A 19,250-nucleotide genomic window follows, 5' to 3' on the forward strand; every position below is an offset into this window, starting at 1 on the left:
TCTGCATCCATTTTTTATATGTACACCACACAAGCTACAATATACTTGGACAATTGGCATTAAGTTTGAGTATAGTCGAAAACTGTATGAAGTATATAAATAAATAAATGTGACCACCAACACCATTCTTTTACCCAAGATGTGATGTGGTTTATAAAGTTTAAGTCTTCTCGTACAATGTTCAACTACTTCTCCGGGATTCATATATTACAGAGCTACTTATAATAAATTCAACCAAATCAATAGTACGATCCATAGCACCGTCTCTACTGCGCCTTCTATAACAAAACTGAGATTAATAATTCACATACTTTTTATGGAAGCCAAACACCGGGATTAAAATAGTAGCCCAACTATTTTAGGATATTTTCTATTCGTGTACCAAATTTTATTCAAATCCGTTCAGTGTTGTCTGCGTTTACTACTAACAAACATTCGAACATCCAAACATTTTTACAAACTTTCGTATTTATAACATAGTAAGATTTGACGAATAGTATCTACTAAAAAATCATGAATCAGATGCCAGTGTTTGTTAAGTTAGGTTTTACAGTGACAAGAGTTTGGCTCTACTTGTTTAATCAATGTGTATCATAACAATAATTTGTTGATAATACACCAATAACTATAAAATAGCAAATAGAGTTCGTAACTATTAAATGTATCGACACAAAATATTTTGATTGTAATTCCATCGACATACAAAACATCGACATGTATTGGCAGCGCTATGGCAGAAGCAGAAACCATGCGTAGCATATATAACAGGTAGCAGGTACGCAGTCTGTGCCTAGTTCATAGGTCGGTTTTCATAGGCCACCGCACGACACGATTTACGTCACGTAACGATACTGTAGATAATGAACATTCATGTCGAAGGAAAAAATGGTTAATTAACGAAGCTAAAGAACTACAATGATAGAGGTTTCATATTTGTATCGTATATTTTTAAAGGTGCCTTTAACATATAGATGTAAAGTCATAATATGTATGAAGCCATAGAACCGTGACTAAAATAAAAGTTACGAAATTTCAATCTTAATCATCTTAGAAAATACAGCTTCTACACGAAAGTGAGTGAACCAATAAATTATTTATAGTTGTTATTAATTTGCAAAGAGTCATTAAATGAAATGTCAACTTGGATACATTGGTTAAAATTAAAATTATGTTTCTTAATTGGAAGTACGCGATCTTCATAATATGACATTTGTCAAAATCTCTCATCAACTAAACTTAGTTGGATTGCTGATGTATCTAATATATTGTTGACGGTAAACATATATTTGGTTTCAATTACTTATTTTCATGGTATTTTAACGAAAATATTACATAATATGACTATTTATTTACTCTGTATCTGAATCTGGTTAAAAGTTTATTTTAACCAGATTCACAAATAAAGTTTTTATTAGTATTTTCTTTCCAGTTTTATAAATAAACTGGAAAGAAAATACTAATGAGTTGGTGATTTTCTATAGGTGTGTTTACCTGCAGAATTTGATTTTGATCCTAATCATAAAATAAAAAACATAAATCTCTATATACAATAATATGTTTACCTATCGTTTCCGAATATAGTTTAGGCTCTTTCATTGAATTTTTAATTCGATATTTACACATGATAAATTTATCATAGAGTTGTAACTATTTGTAGTTATCGATGACATTGAGCACAGTTTTTGTTTTAGATTCTGGAAAGAAAAATGCCTTAAAATGTTAAGATACATCGTATTCCAAGATTTAATTAGATACCGAAAAGAACCCTTATTTTTCTGATACATTTTTGGAAAGACATTTAACTCAAGGGACTCCAACAATGTTATTTTTAAGATTTAATCTAAAAGTAACAAAAATATTTTTACCTTGATAGCTTTTTGTTTTCATCCTGTGTGCATGAAAGTTTTAGTTGCTTGAGAGACAAAAACAATATAAATTCTGTGACACCAGGCAGTAAAAATATGCCCCATAGAAAGATTTTATTTCAATTTACTTACTTAAGTATTAAGTAATTTTATTTTGTTGTAATAAAACAATAAATATAATTTTTCTCTATGCCAATTTGTTGAAATATGCGTGAAGCCACATTAATTTTCACTTGTTGCTAATAAACATAAGTCAATCTAGCGATAACGCTTCAATATTTATGATAAGCAAAATAATGTATTAAATAGACAGCTTACTTCATCTACGAAGCTATGACGATGACTTGCTTGTAAGTTGTAATTTTGCTACAGTCTTGAATACGCTAAGGTTATATTTTTGTCAATAGCAAAATAAATAAAACGCAAAATTTTAGGAAAATCTTGTTGCACATAATAATACCAATAATTATCCATATTTTTTTAACTTAATCTTTGATACGTAAGAATAAAATTCAATTTAATGCGCCTAACATAAACAAATCACAGCAGACGTACAAGAAAATTTAATTCATGGAAATGACAACTTTTATACGTAATCCTACGATTGTACGATAGGATAAACACCTATAGATTTATAAGAACCGCAATATCCCAAAAGCGGTTAGAGGTTTAGGGGTTGAATAGAAAAATGCAGTTTTAGTAAAATAGATTGAAAAAATCGAAATCGAATCAAATTTTCCGCCATTTCTTCTATTGTACATATGGTTGCAATCAATATCGTGCGCAATGCACCACTGCGCATGTTTCTCTTCGTACTTACACGCTAAATAATATTTTAAACTAAAAGGCCCAGATAAATATGGTTCGAAATCGCTTAATAGTATTTTCCAAAGGCAGCTGACAGGTCCTCGTTGTTACGGACAGACAGTGTGCATGTGAAATTCGTGGATAGAGAATTATCTAATATTAAATAACAGTACATTAACGTACGGTGCTGTCATAGATAAAACCATATTTTTCCATCGGTAAATAAACTTGGTGTTACGTTTTTGATGCGAAAATATATGTTTGCGTTGTTCCATAATTATGTTATGTTCGTTGTAAAACAGTTAAGTGATATTGCGGCTTCAAAAATTATAATTACGTCGAGATAAAATTATGTTTCGTGATATCGTTGTAAAGTGAAAACATTTAAAACACGTTTAGTTTCGAATGCCGAATACGATTATTAAATATTTACGTTCAATTCGTGTAATAGTCATTAAATAAGTCGGATAATATTTTTTTAAAAACACTTGGCGGCTTTAGCTCGTTTTTACATTAACTAATTGAAATCATCAGACGAATTTTCGTGTTGTTCTATTAGTATTTGTAAGTATGAGCTTTGTCAAAGACTAATAACAATTTATTACATTTCCACTTTCGCAACACAAAATTCAGCACAAATTATAATTTGTTTATAGTGTCCAAGTATCAATCCATAATTACCGGAACATTTTGTGATGAAATTTGTTATAATTTTAGTGGTATACCTAAATAAAATCCATTTTTATTTGTATAATTATTTACATAAATATATAAGTGGTTTTAACCACGAATACATTATTCTGAATATATCTGCTCTACCATGGGATTTATAATTATTGTAGAAAATAAAAATCTAAAAAATTAAACATAGGTGTAATTATGTTTTGTTTTACAAAAAAGTGTAATAAAATGCAATTTTTTATGTTTATAAAGGAAATGTGCATTATTTCATTAAAAATAACACCAACTTAGTAAAAAAATTGCCTGAACCTTCACATTAAGATTATAAAAGAATACAAAATATTATAATATATACATAGGTATATTATTTTCATCACAAAACAACGGCTAATAGGTAAATATTATGGCATAACCTATTGTAAATAATTTAATAAGTAATCAGAAGGTTCGATATCTCTACTACTCTATCAGTAAAACCGTCCTGAAAAAATAGAACTTCCGGTTATAATATATCTTAGTTATAAGTAAGTAATGTATTTTAAGCACCACAAAGGTTGTTATTGATTATTATAGAATATAATTAGCATTTGCGTTGATGATTCAAAATTGTTAAATTCGTAAGTAGTTTTTACCGTTCAGAACATCTTTACACTATAAAACTGTAACAGGTGGATGTCTATATATCATAGATATTGAAGGGAAACTAATATGTTTATTAGAGCGCAAAAAGTCACAAGCTTTTAGAATTTTTGTCTGACTATGTGTTTGTACACGCAACACGCATAAAGTACTCTATGGAATTTAATAAAATTTTAACCAATGTATTACTAGAGATTTAACTTCAAATACGGGAAAATATAAAGCAGAAATTTTATGCCGGAAAAAGTATCACCCGTTAGCAAAAGCTAGTAGAAGATAAAGTTCTTACTTTATCATATCATAAAAAGTGTTAAAAAGTATTTATTTTATGTCATAATCTATCTTTGTATTATATAAAAAATAAACTGACTGGCTGATAAATTGTATAATGGATGTATAGATTTTTTTTAGGAATTCATCCCATAATACGTTAAAATGATGAAACTTAAAAAACTTAGTACGTAAATAATTTTCATAATTTTTTCACCAATAATAATTAAGAACCTACATAACTCCTGAGAACTATATGCATTTTTTCCCCCGGGAATAGGAGGTAAAGCGGGTGGCTTCAAAATGCTAGCAGATTACAAAACACCATGGATATGCAATTACAGATACACCACTTGTCTTTTACTATTTATACCTACATGTTATTATGTAGAACTTGAATCTAAAATTGATAATGATCGTTAATATTTACTAACAATTATAATTATTATTCAGAAACTAAAATTAAGTACATATCTATTATAGTTATTTAATGCCGATACGGTAATATATTTTTCTATAATTGCGTGCTTTGTTTAAGCCGGGTTTTTCCTCTTCGACGCAATAGCGTAGAACGTAAATGCCGAAAGTTCGTAACAAAACATTTTGATATTATAATACGCATTATTATATATCTAAAGAAATTGTAGTATTCTAAGGTTTAATTTACAGTCACAGTGAAATTTAAATTGAATCGTGTCATTGCACATAATCCAATGAACTTGTATGTCATCGTATCGTATAACTATTTTAACTTTATAGAGACGAAACGTTCTTGCCGTTATTTGTATGTAGGACATGGTTAACTCTATAAAATTTAGTTTCGAGGTTACAACGATTAGGTCAAATTAACAAATTTATTTAAAGTAAACTTAAACATGTAGTTTTATTTTTTATTATGGCACAGTGATAAATAACCTATCCTGACATTGATAATGTAAGAAAAAATAGAGAGCAAAAAATGTTATTTTGTTTGGCAGAGTGAACTTTGAACTGTTTAATAACATTTAGGTATTTTTAAAAACGTATGACCAAAAAAAGTTGGCACTCACGGCGCGGTATGTCACTTTTAACATAAATATAGATAATTTATTAGAACTGCACTATTTCTTTGCTCTTCTGACGCTAGTCACGTGCAAGTATATTAGAAAATAGGTACAAGTCTGACGTATTTAGTTTTTCATCGCATCGGATCAAAATCTTAAAGCTATTAACAAATTACATTTCACGTCCGGTAACTGAGTTATTTACCTCTTTATTAATGAATGATAAACCATTAATAACACTTAATATTTTCCTATAATTAAACTCGCTCCTTGATTTAACATTAATCATTAATTTTATCGATGGAAAATTCATAGCAATAAAATTCGTTAATTACATTCTTAAATTAAACACTTCTAACCTGAAACTAATATTATTTCATGATGATTAACATGAAGAAAATTGGTCGAACAGTGATTACTATCAATATGACTCCGCATTTAGAATGTTTGTAGCTAAATATATTGTGATAGAAAGTGTACATAAAATACCAAGTCATTAGTCGCCTGAAGAGAATATTTCGGTAAGTTACCGTTCGCTACTATTACATACCAATCAAATTAGTTTTAGTATAAATTGGAAAAAGAATAGTATTGATTGTAGACTTTACTGCACATTTTAAAGTATACTTAATTAAAGAATTTATACTACAGATGTTGGTTGTGTAGGCCCTATTGTTTTATTGAAAAGAAGATTCAATGTAGACATAGAACTAACCATGTTATCAATCGTATCTACCAGTGGCGAAGGGTGACAGTTTCCGAAGGGGAACACGACACAACATATAGGTACTAATATGCATAAATGCGGTCTGCAATTCCTTCTGATGATAATTAGAATTTAAGTTACGAAAGGGAAGCCGGCAGGCATCGGGTTATTTAGACTCTTCACCACTGGTATCTACTTATAAAACAATTGTATTAATCAACATTCCTCTAGTTAACAATATCACTTATTTCTAGAGAAAACCCAGAAACATTACCATAAAAGCTTTACGCCAATCACGTTGTTATTTCTAGGTGATCGGCATGGCGTGGCAGATTTTTTCGTTATAATAACCGAGGCTTAGTTCCTGCTTGCAGCTTTTTGAGAGCTTATAATGCCAAGGTACTAACACGACAGCACGTGCATGTATTGCTGATTTTTATCGTTACCACCGGCCATTGTAATGAAGTTATAACCTTGAATTATAATCATGGAACTTTTATTAGATTATATTCGTGTGGGTTAGCATTACGTAGCCTAGCAAATTAGTTATTCTACACCAATTAAAATGGTTTTTATCGGGTTACTTATATTCTTATAATATGTGAGATTCATCTTACAATATATAAATATTAAAGAATTACTGAAATTACCTAATAATTTGAATAAATCATAACTTTATTTTATACTGTACATATAACTTATTAAAAAATGTATTTTCTGATGGTTTTATCAAATCATAAATAAAACAAGCCTTTCGATATTTATTAGACAGATCTCTACATTTTTGTAGGTTAGGTTATTAAAGCTTTTAACATTTAATTGAGCTGCTACTCAACCTGATCATATCCATATAATTTTCCTAATGTTACCTCCAGGTCGGCGGGCGGGTCGGGCAGCCACGTGGGTATAGACGACGCGAGTGACGGCAGCGACGCGGAGCGGCCTCGGAGACATCACCACCTTCGGGTTCCTACACCGGCTTTCCCCGGACAGTGAGTATTTCGATTTGCTCCTTTTCGTTTCACCAAGAAGTTACTGTTCTGTGTTTTAATCCTTTTTGGTAATTTAATTTGATAAACCTGAAACTAATGTGGATTATTTTTTAAAGTTTGGTTTTTAGAATTTAGAATATCATTAGAATTATTTAGAATATCAGTGATAGAATGATAGTTGTGTTTGGCTGTTTATGTTGTAATACAAAAGCAAGTAAATATAGAATAAAGTAAATAATGTTTGATTACGAACAAAATGAATAAATATTGCACAGATTCAAAATAATTGATAGTGATAGAGTCAATTTGTAATCATGTCTACAGCATTAATATTTCATTGACAACCGGTGTGAAGCGACTATCTTTTTCTTATAGCTAGTAGCTTAGATTTTAGGAAGCTTTAAGAGCACACAAATTTCCTTTAAAGCCGGTAGCAATTTTATATTCCTACTAGGAGTGTGTACAGATCATAAGCTGTGCAGTGTGCACATCACTACTATCGCTTTACAACAGATGATCTTCCAGCTTACTCTATAATAAATATTTGAAATGCCTTAATATTTAGAGCTTTTTAAAACAGCTTAGCTAATATAATTCAACTAAATATATTCATGAATTCATTGAATTTATGTCCACGTCAATATATTCCTTGATAGTGTCAGTTTTAATATGCATTTCATTTGTTTTAAAATTACTTCGCATTACGCCATAATAAAAAGGAAATATGAATGTTATTATGTTCTGTGGACTTCTTAGTTCCATAATCAGTATCTGCATAATCTCAACGTATATATGAATGTGTCCAAATAACTAAGTTTGTTTGTTAGTTTCCTATCTTATGCAAATATGAAGAATAAATTGTGATGATAAGATGGTTTTCAGTTGAGTGCGTTGTGTCACGATGGCACTTTGTGTTGTTAATGTTCCTTAAAACATTAATATAGTAAGCAAAATGTCGTAGATTATTCTTTAAATATTTTTTTATTGTTTTTATATTATGGAAGGCAAAGATGCCAAAAAATGTGTGCGCCTGGTTCCCGAACCGTTCGTTGGTCTTTGAGAAGAGACAGTCTTCCTATAGCCACTATCAGACAAGCCTGGATCAAAGGCAGGCACAGCATAGCGCAAGACAACGTATTGTGGCGTAGACGGTAGGTGTATTTTGTTATGCAAATGTTTTGCTGTCTTCATTCGATTTTTGTCGTTCATTCGATTTTGTGTTTATCGATTATTTTTAATATTATTCCTGGATTACAATCAAATCTTTCTGGGATTATTTTTAAAGGAAAGAACATTGATAATGCGGATGAATGGTAATTAGTCCAAAAAGCGATAGCGAATTAATTCCGGTTTTAATATAGATTTGTGAATAAGTTGGTATGTGAAAACAAAATATTTGTTGTTATTTAACAAACCAAAATTCATTTTTCACAGTATATAGCCGCTTTTTAACCAAGAGATAAGCTAAATTAGTTTATCGCTCGCATACAATATATTTTTTCATACTCGTTGTATAGTTTGTAGTCTGCACATATAAAAAAAAAACTGCACATATAAAAAATTCCTTACTTCTTGGTCTGCCAACGGCATTATAATAATCCTAAAACAAAAAATGTGTTTGTTAACTTCCCAGCTATGATTCAGTTTGAATCCTAACAGATATTAAATAATTAAAGATTATTTCACGTATGACGTAACATTTATAATTTTATATCCCGCAATAACTGTAGTTGCTGCATATTTCAAAATACATGAGGCGATAAAATTAGGCACATAATTTATTATTCAGTAATCCTTAGGATGTTTGTATGACAGGTGTTCAAACTTCAAGTGCAAGTTCTCGACTTGGCGATCGGCCGAGCTTTACTTTGCCAACTTTATAAGACAAATAAATTAATAATTTTCTATTCATATTCTTAATCTGACCTGACAATAGTTATTGTAAAAGCTACTCTATATTTATCAGAACAAAATAAATTTTCGATTGTGTGTCGTAAAATTAATGTTTACATTACTGAATGATTAGGTTATATAGTTATAAGACGCAAGTAGATAAAATATATTTCACTAATTACGTGTTAAAACAAATGTATGCTAAATTTTTCCATTTTTATTATCATAAGTTAGTCGGTTGCTATATTAGCAACAATCTTGCAAGTTAGGTCAAAATACTCTATCAAATGACAGCAACTAAAAAGGTTATCACGTCCATTCAATGGAACGGTGTTATCGTTGTATAACTCCTGCTATTGTTTTCGTTGTGTTAAATTCGAAATTCATATATCTAATGTGCCAGAACACAAGGATATTAACACATAATACTAAGTCAAATACAACACATTCGTGTACCAATAAGTTTAAAAAAAGAAATATATGTGGAAGTAATTTTACATTAAATATCTTCGGGTAAAAAACTAGATCGCTTGATACAGGCTTGCGCAATGTCCGGGGTTGTAAAATTACCATTTTATATACATATAATAAAGTTGCATATCAACTGCACCTCACCATTGAGAAAAAATTCATTGATACAAATATCTAGGCGAACATAGATTCCCTTTCATCCATCGAGTCTATCGAATGCAGCCATCCATGAATGGCCAAACGATTGTTTCATTAATAGAATCAGTCTATATCTGACGCTCTCATTCGAGCTAATGCTACATCGATAAGACCTAACAATATAACTGGATTATAGTTGTTAAACGAACAGCTGCTATATTTAACGTCATATAACACGGAGACGGTCTTTGTATTATTTATATACCTATGTTTATTTTACATTTCGTTATTAACCACTTCAGTTGTCATTAATACCTTGGTCCCTTATTTATAAACATTTTAAATCATTCAATTTATTTGTTCATGGTATTGTCAATTTTATTTTACATTCTTAATCGATTCTTGCTTACATCGGTACTGCCTTTAGTTTCATAGTAACCGTAGGGACTTGCGCGCTTTTATAATCAGCTCCGAAGACACACAATAAATCAATAAAATTAACTCGTTTTAAGATATCGATTGTCTTATCAACATGATCAGAAATCAAATATTTCCCTATCGTAGCATCGATAGATGAGTTATGAGCCAGAGATCCTAGGTTTGATTTCAAGGTCGGATAATGATTTTTTGAATATTTATAACACTATTACTCCGAGGGACTTGATATCAGATAGATAATAGTTTTAATTATTATTTTTTATACGAGACCGAAAAAGTGACCGCACTGCTCCTGATGGTAAACGTAGTGGTGTCTAAATAGAATGCCAGCTGACGAGAGGTGATATCCGTCGTCAGTCGACATATTTTTACCATACCGTTTGAATCAGATATAGGTACACAGGCTGATCACGACGCGACTGATTTACGTGGGCCACTAAGGCAGGTTTTAACATTTCGTGTACGGTAGTTGCTATCCGGACGGATACAAAATATATCCTAGCACCGATTCCGCAAATATTTTGCACTAACGCCTTACTGTCCTGTTAATTTATTACCTACCATCGGACTGGTTATTGTTCATCACGTAGGTTAGATTTTATTTATTTATTTTTATTTATTTATTTATTCAGGACCATCTACAGAGATTACAATATAAAAACACATATAGCTTCACATATACATATACACTATTACAATTGCATCTCCTATAACAGATGGACACAACATGACCAAAGTTTATATATATTATGGCACTAGGTGTCTAAGTGACAATACAACTTAAAGATACTAATACTAAAAAAAACATGCTTAACAAAATCTAGAATTTAGATAACATATAATTTAGTGGTAATTATACTTGTATTTGTTTACGTCGACACGGTGGACCCTACTTCATCTCCCGTCAGGTGTAGTGGGGTGACTTAGTCGTGCCCATATCAAAAATTGCTACCAGTACCTGGCTTTTTGATACTTAGCATCATGTCTCAGAGTGACTAGCGCAGTGCAATGCCACAAGAGCTTTGTAATTCAAATACTCTTGTCTATGGGCAGTTGGGGTATGTATCTACTATCGAATATATTGTTATGTATAAAATATATTATTTTTATTTATATTGAAACAAGATTGTTACTTATATTTTTTTATTGACTAGAAGACACATATATTATTATAATACTAGGATATTTTTTCTTAAGTTACACTTAAATAATTTAATGAGTTACGTTTAATATTAATGTCTTTTTTCAATTCGATTTCTATAATAAGATAATAGTTATAATAATTATGTAACATACTTATAATTGAATACAGTAGGTAGTTTTAGAGGCTTTGTGCCGCAAAATCTTATGAACTACATAGTTTCATGGCGATTAAACACTGTGCGTGTTATTTGAGACTAAAGTTTTACTTAGTATTAAAGAAGTGATTTTAACAGTACTCATCCAACAACTACAAAGTTACAATAGCTTTTTGTTCATAAAATCTTGTATTGAATATTAATACTGCAGAAATGCCATTTAAATTAATGCTTAAAACATATATTCAGAATTATTTTTGGCTTAAGTTAATCATTATAATATATAATTATAGGAATTTATGTTAGGTTTACAAATATATAAATTCTATCACTGGTTCCGCGTCTTGTTGTTCAGACGGTTCGGCCTCAGGTTCAGGAGTAACACCTTTGATTTCTTTCAATTGTTTTTCTAAAAATTCTATCCTTTTTCGATAACGGCTTGTCCTTTGTTTATATAAAATATTTTGTCGTCTCAATTTTTTCACCATAAATTGAGATTTTTTAATTGCGTTTGCAATTCTTTATTTTCAAGTTGGACTGTACTAATTTCAGCGTCTAAATCCAGAGGGACCTGCGAAACAATGATTTTGTTTAACTGGCATGGTTATCACTATAGTATAATTATTATAAGTATTTATTAGATAAAATTAAACTTAGCAAATGGTAAATACGCTTCTGCCTAACCTATTAGAGACAAAGGTTTGAGCGTATGATATATTGATATATATCATACGCTCAAACCTTTGTCTCTAATATAATAAACGTACGATAAACGTACCATTTTCTCCAGAGTAGGCGATAGAGACAACAATGGCAGGGGTTCATTGCCATTTATTTCTTGTATAAACTCCTGAAATAATATATCATATAATGTAGAAACTTGCTGCTTCTGCTTTTAAGGCGGGAATTATATTTACCTATAAGTTTTAGTTGAGTAACTTACGAAAATGTACAAACATTATCTTTGTTAGCTTATTTCAGTAAATGCAATTCGTTGCATACATAATAATGTAACTAAAATTAACAAATATAAATCCCATATTAGAACAATATTTAAATTAATGTTTCAATAATTTATAATCATTACAAAAAATGGACATGAAAGTAGTAAAATAAATAGTATGCGCATTGCGCAATATTTCATCCTTTGGAAGGATAAATGTAAACCTATAATAAAATATATAATTTATAAAATATTAATTATTTTTGCAGCTTTTGTTACGTAAAATTAACTAGGTATTCGAAAGTAGTCTATTCGAATTAAGAATCGTAGTAATTAAGTACGTCGGGTTCTTACAAGTTAAAATTACCTCAGAATTATTTGCATTATCAACATTATCAAAATCCAACGTATCATCTGGTTCTAGTCCGGGAATTGATAGTAGCATATCTGACGTTGGCGGTGGCGTTGGAGGACGTGGTGGCGGTGATACCTATAAAAATATCACGTCATAAGTAATAATCACTAACTTCAAACTCAATAGTCCCTCAAAGATGCGCTAACGATTTTTCTGGAAATCTGGGTCATAATCGGCGGCGCATTATTGAATACACTTGCTTATTTGTTGTTTCTAAATTCTAATGTAAAATTTCTAAACATTGACACCTTTATTTCATAAGGCATAGAAATTATATTTAATTATTTAGTAGATAAACTGAATTACTGGGACGTCATCAAATATCTGCGGGTGCAAAGCGCAATGCATGTTATGCAGTGCTTTCCTCAGTGCTTTCATCGCGATAGAATCCGAAAATTAGTTTAATTTCAATGTTCAGTGCTTTCCAATAAAAAAATCTGGGTGATGATGCTATGAACAGTCGTAACACTTATCAACAGGTGACGAACTACTTCGTGTCGTCATACAGTTAAATAAAGAAAGTACATACCGATCTGTCAGTATGACTAATCTTCAATGTTGGGATTGCCCATTCAAAAAGTCTTCTAATTTTCAACGGTTGAAAATATATTTCTTCGAAGTGCAATGAACATATTGTTGATGTTCTCGTTGGTACCCACTTGGGTCCTCTTCTGCACACCTCAATCCATTTGTTTTTGATTACCGGGTCAGTGGGAAATCTGAAATAATATTTGAACATTATTTATTTATGTCCCTTTCAATCTTTGATCTGCGAACGGTAAGGTTCCTAGTTTTAAATTTGTCAATTTGGAAAGCAATGGAATGATGCGACGGGGTATAGAATCGGCGAAGTTCGTGGGCATTTGTGCCTAAATAACCCTTCAGAAAAAAGGTCCAGTAAATATTTTTTCGAAACATATTTACGATAAATACAAATCAATTTGAAATCGTAAATTAGGTTTATTTTCTAATAATTAAATTATTGAAACATGAATGGCAAAAAGTTTTCAATGTATTTTTTATAGTGTTAAAACCGCTAAGAAATACACAACTAAATTATTTAAAGAATTGTTTTATATACTTGGCATAACTTCTGGTAACAGCACCTGTATACGCTGGATATTACCTATAGGTATTGAAAATCAGTGGCAGCTTTGCTTTTTCGTACGGTGTGTGCATTGCAATTTGCTGGATGTCCAATAAATCGTTCGATTTAAATGTCAGTGATGCGCAGTGGATTTCACTCACTATCACAACTTGATAGTTTCCCTACTGCTATAAAAACAAAAAAGCGTTTCCCCGGCTGTTGCAATTTACAAGGTATCAACCAATGCTGACGTATCACTTAGCAAAGTAGGCATTGAGCGCTTACAACTAAGTTATTTATTTCCATTGACAGCAATGTATTCTTAGCAAGCCTAGATTTCATTTTTGTTTCCATTATGTAGCACATTGGTACATACATGTGGTAACTGACGCCGTGGGGATTATATTTGATGTTTTCACTCCTATTTCGGCAAACTACCACCGCACAACACGGCATTTTGGCAATTCAGCGCTGAGGCGCGTGCTGCGAACCGCAGACAGGTTTTGACTGCTGCGATGTTGCGCTCGGAGCAAGCGCTCATATCGCTCAAACTCCCGGCCGGTCGTGCCATCTTTCTCTATCGCGATCGATCGACTGCGTCCAGCGCGCGGCTACATTGGATATAGGGGTCTGGAAATTACGACAGACGGCAAATATCAAATACCTGGATGCATGCAATTAATTTAATTGTTAACTTTGAGAGCGTTTTTAAGGAATAAATGAAGCGGCTAATACCGGTTAATATGAAATGATATACGCACGTAAAAATAAAATTTAAGCAAATAGGTACTTATCTATTCATTTCTTAATTATTTTAATTGGGTACTTTCTGTGAAATTTCAAAAAGAGTTCTTTGTTGTAATTTATATTTTTCCTCTTTTGAATATTCAAATAAGCTACCATATGGTAGAGCTCTCGTAGAGTTCGTCTAGGTTGGTTTTACCGCTTTGTCCACTTACGTCATGTGCATTATAATCATAAGGCTGTATGGATTTTATAATTATACTTCAAATTACTTGAAATTTTGGTAACATTTAAAGGCGAATTTAAGCCCGAATTAAAGAGCATTTTTTTTTATAATTATTCTACTTTTAGTATAGAGGCAGGATGTCACGTCGGTTGAGTGTATCCCTTTTTGTATGGAATTTACTACTAATAGGCTTCTTATAATTATTAGATTATAATTATTCTTTTTACCTTCGAAGGTTTTTTTTTATATTGCTTGAAAATACACAGGTACCTAATACCTAAACTTTGAGTTTGCGGATGAACAACACCTTAGTCCTCCCTGTGCCCACGAAGGCTGCAAAGTCTTCGAAACGTCGAGAGAAAGCTAAAATATTAAAACCGCGATAAAATCCGAAAAATAGTTTAATTTTAGAATAAATTCTCAGAATTAAGTGAAATGCTACATGTGATTGTCGCTGGTTTAGTAAATACGAGATATATTACATAACTACATACATAAACTCAAGTTTCTAATAAAGTTTATTGCTTCAACGATAACGAAACAATTATTCGGTTAATTCATTAATTGCGGATAAGGCCATGTTACAAACGCATTATAGGTCTCGACTAGTCATAAGTGTAAATTTATCATCGTCTACGTGATGGAGAACATTAAACCTTGAAATAGCATAAAGTATCTACTAAATACTTATAAGTATTAACTTATTTATTAATATATACTGATGTCTTTTTTAAGACTGCCTCGGTGGCCTAGTTGTACTACATATGTGGTATGGTAGCACTCTGAGGTCCTGGGTTCGAATCCCGGGTCAGGCAAATTTATATTTGGGTTTTTCTGCTCAGTATTAGCCCGGAGTTTGGAATTTGTGCTCGATATGGTGATAGGCTCGCTCCCTATTACATTATGGGACAGAAGGCACTTGGCGAAAAGTGAATGCCCTTGTTGCGCTTCTGCATACCCCTTTAGGGATAAATGGATGATGTCAGTGTGTGTGTTTTTTTAAGTAATGTAACACGTTTCAATTTCTTTTTTATTCGGGATTTATTTATTCTTACTAATGCTGTTTCTCACATTTCTGACTACACCTATTATGGATCGTCTCTCGTATTTAAATCGGTAACAGCAGCTGGCTTTTAGAACGATTTATTATATTGAATTATAAATATTAATTGGTCATGAAGCAAAACAAATATAAAGAGGAAACTAGATAGATCCATGTAGTGTGTAGTTGTGAGCCTCGTGTGTAAGTAGATGTAAGTTGTTATACATGAGAGTAATCTAATAATGTATCAACGCCCATAACACGTGTCATATCTAAATCTTCTTTTAAAACCTGCTAAAACTAGTCATTGTAGAAATATTTTATCATCATCATCATCATCATATCAGCCACAGGAAGTCCACTGCTGAACATAGGCCTCCCCCAAGGATCTCCACGTCGACCTGTTGGAAGCCTGCATCCAGCGACTTCCTGCGACCCTAGCCAGGTCGTCCGTCCACCTTGTAGGCGGGCGTCCGACCTTTCGTTTGCCTGGACGTGGCCTCCACTCTAGAACCTTTCGACCCCAAGAAATATTTTATAGTGGAAGAATATGCAAAGGTACCAATAGTGAAGGGTTCCCGAATGTTCCTGGCTTCTTTTCCGTATTTTTATTTTATTATTATAAGAACGATTTGCAGACCGGTTTATGCGTATTAATATATTATATATATTTCGGAAAATGTAACTCTTAGCCAGTGAATGGAACATTTACAATTTAAGCACTAGTTATTAGCTTCTTTTTTAATTAGGGTTGATTAGGAGCTAAAGACTTCAGCTTGTGAGTCTACATGTGAATAAAACTTGATTTATGCAATACCCACGGGCGGCTAACGCGCCATTTGACTGTGGCGACCTTTTAAATCTGAACCAATTTAGCAAAATTAAACGTTGGCCTCATAATTTCTACTTCAAAGGTGTTTCTTTGTTTGAAATCGTTTTGTGATGTTTCAATGAGAGGCAATTTCTTGGTTTGAATTTCCTATGAATTGACGCTCAAAAATAAGTATCTTGAGTAATATTAAAGGAAGAAATAACCATCATTTTAATAAATTTCATCGCATGCGCAAATGGGTTGTCTGGTGTTAAGTAGTAGGCCATGGATATCTTCACTGTCAGAGGAATTGCGGGTAAAATAAAGGTAGTTAATACAGCTGTTTTGATACAAGACAGTTTCTCAAGGTTGCACAAACACGTAGTCCTTTATGAAAATAGGAAGTGGTTGTTTTGAAAGTGCTGAGTTTGTTGACGTCATGGTTGGATATTATTAGGCGAGGTATACAAACAACATTTATGTTTTCGTGATCAAACTACGTGCTAGATGAGTTGTTTGTAACTTTTTTTTACCTTTGATCGTTACCGATATTTACAGAGAGTTGTTTTTGAGCCTTTGAACGTACTTTAAATTATAATTAGTCACTCACGCATCGTTGAAGCTTAAATTAATTTATACTTACTTACATTAAGCCCTTCAACAGTTTTCTTAATTAATTTTTCAAATAATCTTATTTCTAATCGCGACTGTTCAGAACACATTATATTAATGTAGCTGTAGCTCATTTTGTGTATATAGGTACCTACATAATAGAAATAATTGAAAGGATGAGAAATTTGTTTATACTTTATTATAAACTAGTTTGTGACTGCAGCTTCGCCCGCGTGAATGTTACCGGAATAGATATTTTCCCGTGGTAAATAGTAGTCTATACCACTCTGGAGTTAATGTAGCTTCCTAGTTAGAGTTAATGGTAGTTTTTTGTAGCTTTGAAAAACAAAATCCCTTTAGTAGATCCTGAGATTAGCGTGTTCAAACAATTTTCGGATTATATATTGGTATAGATTTCTTTAGACTGCCTCGCTGGCGTAGTTGTATTGCATGTCCGGTACAATAGCGCTCAGAGGTCCTGGGTTCGAATCCCGGGTCGGGCAAAGTGATATTTGGGTTTTTCTGCTCAGTATCAGCCCGGAGTCTGAAATTTGTGCCCGATATGGCGATAGGCTCGCCCCCTATCACATACACACTTGGCGAAAAGTGGGTGCCCTAGTTGCGCCTTTGCATACCCCTTCGGGGATAAATGCGTGATGTTATCTATACTATTATATAAAGCTGAAGAGTTTGTTTGTTTGTTTGTTTGTTTGAACGCGCTAATCTCAGGAACTACCGGTCCAAACTGAAAAATTCTTTTTGCGTTGGATAGCCCTTTGTTCGTGGAGTGCTATAGGCTACATATCATCACGCTATACCCAATAGGAGCGGAGCAGTAATGGCTAATCTCAGGAACTACCGGTCCAAACTGAAAAAATATTTTTGCGTTGGATAGCCCTTTGTTCGTGGAGTGCTATAGGCTATGTATCATCACGCTATACCCAAAAGGAGCGGAGCAGTAATGGCTAATCTCAGGGACTACCGGCCCAAACTGAAAAATTCTTTTTGTGTTGGATAGCCCTTTGTTCGTGGAGTGCTATAGGCTATATATCATCACGCTATACCCAATAGGAGCGGAGCAGTAATGGCTAATCTCAGGAACTACCAATCCAAACTGAAAAATTCGTTTTGCGTTGGATAGCCCTTTGTTCGTGGAGTGCTATAGGCTTATATCATCACGCTTTACTCAATAGGAGCGGAGCAGTAATGAAACATGTTGCAAAAACGGGGACAATTTATTAGTTTTGAGAGCTTCCGTTACGTGCGCTGCGTAAACGGTTGAAGTTATGCAACAATGATGTATGACGGGATTGTTTCACTTAAAAAGTTCTAAAAAATATATTATAAAACAAAGTACCCCGCTGCATCTGTCTGCCTGAACGTGTTAAACTCAAAAACTACACAACGTATTAAGGTCAAATTTGGTATGGAGACAGTTTAAGACCCCGGGAAGAACATAGGCTCCCGGGAAACTACTACTTTTATAACGGAAAACTTTAGCCTGAAAAACTTTATAACGCGCGCAAAGCCGCGGGCAAAAGCTAGTGTATGTATGTATGTAGATTTCTTTAATTGCGCATGTGTTATTACTTCTCCGTACTACTATAAACCGTCTGCTCTATAGATGGTAGCCACTAGCCAGAAGAGTGACGTAGTGACACTCCCTCTGTCGTGTCGGTGCCAAACACCCACTACTCGCGTCACCCCACGCTGTTTATTGCTAATGGTGTCTCGTGAGTTAATTCCGTACTACAGTGGCGCAACTTTACGTCACTAGTAAAACGCGAATGTTTACTTCTAGTAGTGGCCTTGGAGTGTAAATTCTTGGGCTATCAGATTCAGTGGTGTGAGTCTTGTGAGATCGAATTTTTTTTTTGTTAGTAAGGGCATTGCTCGTTGCTCGTTCATTTATTACGTTGGAATATTGACGTTTTTTTTATAATAGTATTCTAATCTTGTTAAAGTACACACACGTAATGGCTCTTATTCCCAAAAGAAAATCTGCCGTGTATAATTCGTCCGTATTCGTCTTATTAAAATATGTGTAGAAAGAGATTTTTTTTAAATGTTTTTTTTTGGTAGAACTCTATTGTTTCATAATGGACGTAAGGTTCAAACCAAAAAGTGCA

At 32.6% G+C, this 19,250-nt stretch overlaps 2 protein-coding genes across 4 annotated transcripts in view; one reads left to right on the forward strand and one right to left on the reverse strand.

Annotated features, from left to right (window-relative positions):
* Positions 1 to 19,250, forward strand: part of LOC115446344 — a 78,904-nt gene that overhangs the window by 3,829 nt on the left and 55,825 nt on the right. For both annotated transcript variants that reach the window (XM_030172969.2, XM_030172961.2), the window contains exon 4: positions 6,887 to 7,003. In XM_030172969.2, the coding sequence (XP_030028829.2) occupies positions 6,887 to 7,003 (117 nt within the window). The remainder of the gene's footprint in view (positions 1 to 6,886; positions 7,004 to 19,250) is intronic.
* Positions 11,077 to 14,183, reverse strand: LOC115446365 (THAP domain-containing protein 1). Of its 2 annotated transcripts, none has more exons than XM_030172998.2 (5): positions 14,063 to 14,183; positions 13,129 to 13,318; positions 12,552 to 12,674; positions 12,020 to 12,091; positions 11,077 to 11,812 (listed from the first exon to the last, which is right to left on the reverse strand). In XM_030172998.2, exons 1-5 carry the CDS (start codon positions 14,140 to 14,142, stop codon positions 11,723 to 11,725), a joined length of 555 nt encoding a protein of 184 aa, XP_030028858.2. In that variant the 5' UTR covers positions 14,143 to 14,183; the 3' UTR covers positions 11,077 to 11,722. The 2 variants fall into 2 exon arrangements, with proteins under 2 accessions (XP_030028858.2, XP_037292281.1); XM_037436384.1 differs by having other exon boundaries at positions 13,726 to 14,150.

This window comes from Manduca sexta, chromosome 8 (genome assembly GCF_014839805.1).
Source record: "Manduca sexta isolate Smith_Timp_Sample1 chromosome 8, JHU_Msex_v1.0, whole genome shotgun sequence".
In the NCBI taxonomy this organism is placed as follows: Eukaryota; Metazoa; Arthropoda; class Insecta; order Lepidoptera; family Sphingidae; genus Manduca; species Manduca sexta.

What these genes read in the sequence shown, in the direction of transcription:
- LOC115446365 (XM_030172998.2), bottom strand. Translation starts at nt 14,142, where the DNA reads ATGCCGTGTTGTGCGGTGGTAGTTTGCCGAAATAGGAGTGAAAACATC. An exon ending in TTAGTCATACTGACAGATCG is followed by an intron (nt 12,675 to 13,128) that starts GTATGTACTTTC and finishes ATATTTTTATAG; the next exon opens with GTATCACCGCCACCACGTCC. An exon ending in CGCCTACTCTGGAGAAAATG is followed by an intron (nt 11,813 to 12,019) that starts GTACGTTTATCG and finishes ATTGTTTCGCAG; the next exon opens with GTCCCTCTGGATTTAGACGC.